Source organism: Anopheles maculipalpis, chromosome 3RL (assembly GCF_943734695.1).
Source record: "Anopheles maculipalpis chromosome 3RL, idAnoMacuDA_375_x, whole genome shotgun sequence".
NCBI lineage: Eukaryota > Metazoa > Arthropoda > Insecta > Diptera > Culicidae > Anopheles > Anopheles maculipalpis.
In genome coordinates this window covers 39,601,221-39,609,978 of record NC_064872.1, presented here as the reverse complement: position 1 = coordinate 39,609,978, position 8,758 = coordinate 39,601,221, and the positions used below count along the sequence as shown (strand labels likewise).

At 44.7% G+C, this 8,758-nt stretch overlaps 1 protein-coding gene across 1 annotated transcript; it reads left to right on the top strand.

Annotated features, from left to right (window-relative positions):
* Nucleotides 1-394: 394 nt before the first annotated feature.
* LOC126563741 (mucin-5AC-like) lies at nt 395-8,028 on the top strand. The gene is made up of 4 exons (XM_050220438.1): nt 395-4,062; nt 4,138-4,364; nt 4,850-5,146; nt 5,213-8,028. The coding sequence occupies exons 1-4, from the start codon at nt 403-405 to the stop codon at nt 8,025-8,027; spliced, it is 6,999 nt and encodes a 2,332-aa protein (XP_050076395.1). The 5' UTR covers nt 395-402; the 3' UTR covers nt 8,028.
* Nucleotides 8,029-8,758: the final 730 nt, after the last annotated feature.

Below are 8,758 nucleotides of genomic sequence, written 5' to 3'. Positions count from 1 at the left end.
AAACAATAACAACAAAAAGAGACGCGAAATTTTCAATATTACGGCGAATCAGTATCAAGAAACGTGTGGTTGATCCAGTTGTAAGAAGATTTGTTAAAAATTCGATAAGTGATAAGTCGAACATGTGAAAAAAAAACCGTTTGAAACAACAGCATGCATCGGAATGTAATCGTGCTGCCGTACACGAAACAAACATTCCGGGTACCGCCACGACGCCATCTCGGACAACGACCTCAACCTGTAAAACCGGAAAATCAGTTAATGCTTTTTGTACAGATTGATCGATCGTAGTTTTTGCGTTTTTTGTACAACTATTTAGCTGTAGTATAAAATCGTAGTGCCTCAAGGTAAATCTTAACTGTGGATTACACGAACAAACGACCAGCTTCATAAGCAATCGCCATGGACGATTTTGATTCCGCAACGTACTCCATCGAATCGGAACCAGATTGTAAGCAAATACCGCTCGACGATGTTATCCTGCCAACAGTTCGGCGCAGTGCGATACAGATCGTTTCCCTATCGCCTCGCCGGCAAGCAAAGCGGCCCGGGCCGCTAACAACTGCCGGAGCCGACAATGGCACAATGCAAGTAACGAAGCTGGTACTGAAGACGCCACCCGGCAGCCCAAAACGCCAGCCAAAAACACCCGGCGTTATAATAAAATCAATACAAACACTTGCTGGACCGGGTCTAACAGGATCGGGCAGTGTGCTAACAGAAAAACGAAACATGCCAATCAGTGCGGCATCCGACGTGCCGGTGGCCTCATATCGTATAACACCGATCCTTTCTCCTCAGAACAAAGATATCAAAAAAGAATTCGAGGTACGGCGAACGGAGCGCGAGCGAGCCACGAATGACTTTCAAGATTTTCTCCGTGAAAGCTTTAAGGAAAACAAAACTCCTTCTTCTACACCACCACCTGCTCCCTCGTCTGCGATTGAAGTTTCACGTATCGTAGAGAAAGGGTCATCGGAAGCAGAAAGTACCTCTGTAAGCACAATACAACACAAAAGTGCTGCCAAGACTGGTGTTATTCAGCGAGAAATGAAATCAGTTGGTGAAATACAGTGTGCAACGCAGGAGACTCAACTTATCCCTGCGACGCAGCAACCGATAGCAGCACGGCGTTCGTTGCTAATGGAAACGCCAAAACAAGCAGATATTGTACAACCGTCCAACGAACTGATTATAACTGAAAGTATTAGTCAGCCTCCAAGTGATATAATAGATACCAGTATTATTATGCCTCCACCACAAATCGCAAACCAAGATTCTGATCGTACCGTCGAAATGTCGAAACCACCTACAGGTAATCCAGTGCGACCCAAGCCACCCTCTAAACCCCTTTCTAGCACAATCAAAACTGCAGTAGTAGAAGATGTGAAGAAAAAAGAGAAATCTTACGATCCGGCAAAAGCTCGGGAATTTATGAGAGCACAACATGCGAAACGCCGATTGGAGAAAAAGGATGCTCCTGTAGGTACGGGTGCCAATACCAAAGGCACCGCGGAAAAGGATCTCATCAAGCAGCGGCTGGAAACTCTTCGACAAAGCTCGCAAAAGCTAGTGACGAAAAATTTGCAAAACACTCGCAAACGTTCGCTGTCCTGCGCGCCAAAGGAAGGAGATAATGTGTACAAACGGTCTTCATCCTGCAAGGAAAAAGATGCGCCTTCAGTTCAATGTCAGGATCAAAAGTCCTCCGTTCGACCAACAATGGGTTTACGTAAATTTGCCTCAACACCAACGTTGCGATTGATAAAGAAGGACAAAGCTCCACAAGATTCTAAGGCTGATATTGTACTTAAAGTGAAAGATCCTGCACCGGAGGTTTCATCAAAACCACCTTCAGCCGGCAGTCGAAAAATCGATTTACGTGTAGACAAAGATGGTTCTTCCGGCAGATCCACCAATCCATCCACCGCAAGCACGATAAGTAAATCAAGTATCAAAATTGGAATACTTCGCAAGCCGGATAATTTGACTCTGGACGATATTGTATCGCAAAGCCCACTGAATAAATTGCAAGCTGTTTCGTTGCCCAACAAAGTGAAAGTAAACGCACAGCTCATAGAGATCAATGCCGAAGAGGACAGCGTGGAAGCGACTGTTGCTGCTGAACAGGAATTGAAGCTCCAAGTGCCGGATGTAATGCTTGTGCCGACAAATGTTTGCACACAGCCTGCGAAGCAACCAAAACAATATGAAAGCAATGTTGCTCCCATTATTATAGAAGAAAAACCAACACAGGATTTTCCTTTATCTCAACCGGTAAAGACCGTTCCTTCATGGCTCAAGCAATCTCTGCGGCAACCCGATCCTTATCCTTTCATATTGGCAGTGCGCAAAAAACTTGAAGCCGTCCAGCATGTCCGGGAGGAAAGGGACAAACAAACCATCCAACAAGAGCAAAAACCTGTTCATCAGAAAATCCCCAGCACACGATATAGTTCCTATATGAACGAAATCGAAAGTGTGCCCTTTATTAGGAAGAATGTTGCAACTACTGTTCAACGCACTGAAGAACAGGTTCTAAACAAACGACAATTTGGTAATACTCACGAGGAAGGATCATCTATTGTTACCAAAATATCACCATGTTCTTCACCAAACACGACGTCCGATATTAGTTCCATCAAATCTGACCTAGCTTTGCCACTGCCTCCGCTGCTCAGCAGTACGAAGATAGAAATACCAGCTGGACCTCATGGACCCGGTACCAACGGCCCTGTAAGCCCCCTTTCGATAGAAAAAATTTCTAACCTGAAAATCTCTACTCCTGGCAACGCATCTGCCAGATCGCCACATCACAGCGATCACGTGAAGTCAATAGACAACGGAAAAGATCTAGAGAAGCCTAGAGCATTAAGTCCATCCCATCCTCATGTTGCCGTTCACAATACGTCCAACGTTTCCCACCTGGATCGATCGCAGAAAGAACAAGAATATCAGCGTTTATTGGAATCGTTCAATCGAAGTCTAACGCACGTAATCGAAGTTAATCAGCAACTCTACTCGGCATTGAAAAATGTTCCGACTTCAGCAGCGATCCCACAATTTCCGCAGGACGTTATGCGACTACGTGACGAGATGACGCAAACATCGCTAGCGATACAACGCAACTCAACGGTCACAAAGATAGAAACAGTTGACTCAGACAAACAGGAAGGGAAAGTTTCAGATGCGATTACGACCACAGCCTCAAACTACAGCGATGATTTTGAGCATCAAAGTCAAACCGAGGCACCTCCACCACCTACAGAACCTCACGAAACAAAAACAACCATTTCGGCCTCATCAACTACAGTGTCTTCGACCACTTTTTCATCCACTTCCTCTGCAAATAGCAGTGCGAGAAGCGATACTGGTGAAAATAGCTCCAAAAGCTCGGCACAATCCTCAACATCCACGTCGTTCGATCGAAACGATCCCGTTGCTTCACTTCGAGACGATGCACCGAATCGGCCAGAAACAAATGCAACCGATGATGAGCGAAAGGCAACCAGTCACACCACAACCGCCCATTCGAGTGATTTTGATTCTCGATCGTTCAGCCTTTCGGATAGTCACAACAACACGACAAACAATCAGCCACCGATGCCAGAAGAATATTTGCCATCGTTCGAAGAGAGTTTGCGTAGAGCACAATTTACGGCGGACAGAGAGCAGCAACTTCATGCATTCCAAGGACGAAGTATTGCAAATCAAGAGGGAAATAATTTGGAGCACAAGGAAGTTTCACAGGAAAGTAGCATCGGTGAAGAAATACAGCGTAACCAGGATGAGGAGAGATCGTTTAGTTTTAAACATTCGGAAAACGTCGACGATGTGAAGGTTAATTCTGTTCCACTGATGAGGAGCTCCTCGGAGGATAGTATCTGGAAAAATAAGCCGCACACAGCACAAACCAACAAGGATTCACTTTACTTAGAGAATGCTGATGCAACTATCAACAGTGATCTGCTGACTGCCATGTTCAATAGAACTGACTTGGAAGTGTCCATTCTATCTACTACCGTTTCGGAAACGAACCTTAGCTATTCTTCTATTGGAATGGTAAGCAATAACCATTCTAACACTGGTATGATAAGTATTTGAAAGGCAACTACATCTTCATTCTTGTAATTACAGTTCGATCAACTCATTCAAACTGAACGTAGCAAAGAAGATCATCTGGTGTCGCGCGTACAGTCCAAGCAAAAGGCCTTACTTAATCGAGCCAAAGGACAGCTAGCTTGGCTGGAGCTTCAGAAGCAACGCTACCGAGATAAGGGTTTGACGGATCAAGTAACGGCGGTTAAAAAGAAACAGCGTGCAATATTATTGCGACTGCAAAAGGATCGAACAGAGTTAAATAGGTAAGTTATTCTTGGTTATTTTTTAACAAACATAATGTTCTAAGCCGGAGGGCGATCAAATATCATCCGAATTACGATGGGAATTTTCGGGTATCAGTAAGATATGTCCAATGCTATTTGTCTCTCTAATGGGCTTGAACATTAGAAGGCCAACATGAACCCGTCTATCTTACCGTGTGTTCGTCTGACGATTGTCATGTCCTAAAACAGTTTATTGACTCTTTCCGATTGGGTTCTCTTAAATAGACTGCAACTATGTCCCCCTTAATCTTCTGTCGTCTTGTTCAGTCGCTCTTCTCGTAACATCGAACCGTCTTGGTAATACCTTCACAACCTTCCCTTCTACTTCCTCTTCTTAACGCAATGTACTTGTATTAGGATTTATATTAACCTACCTTTTATGCAGCATTTAACATTTGATTAAGCATTTTAGCAGATAAAATTGAAGCAAAATAATTCATTAATTACTTGTTATGTTTGTTAAGCGCTTTAAAATCGTCCACGGAATCCTCGCGTACCATGACGGCCAATGATCCAGCGCTGATGACGAAAATGGTCGACAGTAAGCTTAATTCTTACTGCTCCTCGCCGATAGCAAACAACTCCGGTTCGCTTACACTGCGCAAATCGCCCAGCAACTTACGTATTGCTCGTCAACAACACTCCCGTACACCGGAAAGTGCTGGTAAAAGAATATCGGGAACGACTACAACAACCACCAGCAACTCTATACAGATAGCAATTCGGGGCCGGGAGCTAGAACCGAACGATCGTTTGGAAGTGTAAGTGTACATATCATACATTTCTACCAGAATTCCTACCTACTAATGAATGATTCTATGTTTCAGCATTTTACTGCGAAGAGAAGAAGAACTGCGCAAACGCAAGGAACATGTGCAACATTTGCTCGAATGGCATCGAAAGCTGGAACGCGAGGAAAAAGAGCTTATTGCGGTGGAGGATCGATTGCTAGCCTACAATAGTCGCAAGTTGGAGGCAGCGAGTAACCCACGCCATGAGATGACGATTGAGCAACGAGTGCAAAGAATTGAGAAGAGTTTAAAAACGTTACACAGCATTCCAACCCCTGGCACTCGACGAGATCACGAGCAAGACGAACGTGAAAAAGAACCGGAATCAGCTGAAGAAATTGTTCTAACCGGAGGAAGTAAGCTGAACAAATTTTGGTACCGATTAACCGGTATCGAGGAGCAGCGATATGAACCGGGTAGAAACTATCCAATTACACGCCATCATATGGAAGCGCTGTTTGAGGATGCAAAGAAATGTGTGCTGGAACAGTTCCAACGAAACGAAGGACAGCTAAAGGAAGCGTTGCTAGATCAGTCGATCAAAATCATTCATCGCAAAGGTTCAAACGATACGGATACAGCAAACACTACGGAAAGTGTAGAAGATAGCGAGTCATTGCAAAGCACGGCGATAGGAGAAGAAACGATTCGCACCGTAGAGAAACAGAAGGAAATTATTCAAAAGGAATCACTACACGATACAGTAACGGCTACAACGAATGAAACAACAAACACAGAGCAATCGGAGTGTGATGTCGTCACTCAAGTGGAACCTGATGCGATGGAAGCTTGTGAGCTGACTCCAATGATGGAAGACGATAAATGTTTGCTCTCTTCCACTGTAAATGGATGGTCACCGAACAGTAGAAGAAGCATCGAATCGGTAGAGTTCCACACACTGGAAGAAACATCCACCCAGTATCAATCTGCCGTTGGAAACGAGCATGAAGTGACAATAGAAGAAGAACCGGTCAAAAGCGACAGCTACTCTATAACATTCGAGGATCAGTCCGGAAGCAATGGGGCAATGGAGGTGGGAGATGAAAGCCAGCAATTGATCGAGGACATGTCACTGCCACCGATGTTACTGAACAACACATCGCTTAAGATCGAAAGTGATGATGATGATTCGGCATCAAGTAGTAGCCGTGAAAGTAGCGCAACGGTTGAACTATCCGTTCCACTAGCGACGGAGAAGAAAGTTCAGGAGAAATTGTCCAATGCAGAAGGAGACGATTTGGATACGATTAGCAGCGATACTAGCATTTCAATTGCACAGTCACTGGAAGAGGCAAGTGGAAATAGTTCCATTTCGAACCTTACGACTCCCACGACGGTTACACCCACAATTGCAGCAGAAAGTATTGACGAAAAAATTGAGGTGGCTAGTAATGAACAACATCATCAAGCAGAAGAGGGAGAGGATAATGACGGAAAAAACGTTTCTCCAACGCAGAGTTCTTCGAATATACCTTTAGAGCCATCTGAAAATTCTTACGATGAAGAAGTGTTCCACACGAAATCTTCCACTGTTTCTAGTTCCCCACAAGCCACCACATCCGAGTTGGCGAAACGGCTTGCCACACTGCACGACGAGTTGGAGGAATTAAGCGAAACGTTCGAAAGAACTCCATTGATGAAGTCACCCATTACAGCAGCATCACTTGTCTCAAAATCGGATCAGTTTGAGGACCAAAACAGTTCGGAAGAAACAATCACATTTGATTACGATGACGATAGAGGAGATATTCCTTCTCCTTCGGGTGATCCTTCAAAGGACGCCGACGATAAAGCGTCGGCTAACCAAAATGGTGCAAAAATAGAAGTTAAGCTAAGATCAAAAGCGTTAGGTAGCAGCAGCGATATGGTTGCGATCGGTTCCAGTTCCAACGCTATGTACAATCGTGACTATCCGGCTCCATTGCAGCAATTGTATCACCATCATCAAACGGAGACTGCATCGTCAACATCATCCGCAAATGTCGGCGTACGTATGCCGGACATTATCAACGAGGCCGAAGTCCTTCGCCGTCAACAGCTGCAGATCGAACAGGAGATTAAGGAGCTCGAACAGCAGGTTGGCTTTTTCCGCGAAATTCCTAACAAACCACCACCGCCGTATATCCCACCTGCTAACGGGAGTCCATTAGCGTTACTTTTTCCTTCCGAGCCACGAATCGACGAGCTGATCGATGGACGCGTCGAGGAACTGCATCGCGATCGTATTGCACCGGAAAATCTTCGCTCCGATCACGTCACCAACGTGTACGAAAAACTGATTCTCGACATGTGCAAAGAGCTGTACCGTGATCTTCGTCCAGCCGAGCCAAACGTTTCGTTCCGTACGATACCGCACGACAAACGGCCGCTCGTCTTTCACAATCCACCGGATGCGTTGCGCTGCATGCAGGATTATCTTCGCGTGAAAATACGACGAGTTTTGAACGATGCCCAGCTAGCCCTGCAACAGCAGCAGCACCAACATCAACAGCAGCAGCTGCTCTTGCATCATCAGCAACAGCAACAATCACATCCGTCCCACCCACAGTTGCACCATCATCATCTACTGCACCATGGCCACTGCACGGCAACGGTACCTTTTGTCTACGGCAATGGTTGTGGTAGCAAGCGCAAACCTGATCAGGTCGACGAGATCCTTAAGCAGGAAACGTATGATGATGATGCGCGCTGGACCAACTTCGATCGGGAAGAGATCGAGGTGAAGGATCGCATTACGGACGAGCTGCTAAAATCGCTACTTGGGGAAGCGTTGCAGGATATGGTAGAAGCGTGCGAACGTAAAGAGGGAAAGGAAGCGATTTTGAGCCAGCGTCAAGAAAGTGCCATGTAGAAGATTACTAGCGATCACAGAGAAATAGAGTGGGGCGCACCCTGTAACTAGGCATGTGATAGCAACTGATCCAGAGAGAGTGCATTTGTTTAATGTTTAGTTTCTTTACACACATTTAAGCGTGAAGCATGTGTGTTGCAATGTTATGGACTGATTTTTTTTTTTTCATTTGTTACGTGTAACAGTCGCGTAATGTCTCATCATTATTAGTATCAATCTGACTGCGTATAGTTTGCTCAAATTTTACATTACGTTTTTTATCTCTCTTAAGTTTGTTAGTGCATAATTGTGAATGTTTAATAAAATGGGTTCCCAAAACACACTTTTCCGGAGATTGCCGAAAGTTGTTGTATTCTTGTTCATCACGCTACTTAGAAATATTCCGTCAGAGTTGCTCCCGAGGAGAGTTGGTTTGCTTTGAGACACTGACGTCACTGATCTGCTCAGCAAATTCAATGTGCAGTTCACTCGACCTACATACACAGTTCGTTTTGATGACTGGACGTGATGAACTTCGTTGGTATAACTTGACGAACGAAATTGTTGAACTGAACGAACTGGACAGTTGACGTACTCTTAACCCAACTTTATTCGGTTGCCGTTTTTGATTAAAAGAAAAATCCTCCCTTCTATCCAAAACCATTACGATACATATTACACAGAGCAGGCGGCTGCCTTTTTAAAACAATTCAATTCATTGATCATGGTGGTTTTATTTGCGTTTACGTCTA

Excerpts from the sequence above, each read along its gene's own strand:
- LOC126563741 (XM_050220438.1), top strand. The coding sequence starts at position 403 with ATGGACGATTTTGATTCCGCAACGTACTCCATCGAATCGGAACCAGAT. Across the intron at positions 4,063-4,137 it reads GCTATTCTTCTATTGGAATG|TTCGATCAACTCATTCAAAC; the intron begins GTAAGCAATAAC and ends TTGTAATTACAG. Across the intron at positions 5,147-5,212 it reads CCGAACGATCGTTTGGAAGT|CATTTTACTGCGAAGAGAAG; the intron begins GTAAGTGTACAT and ends TCTATGTTTCAG.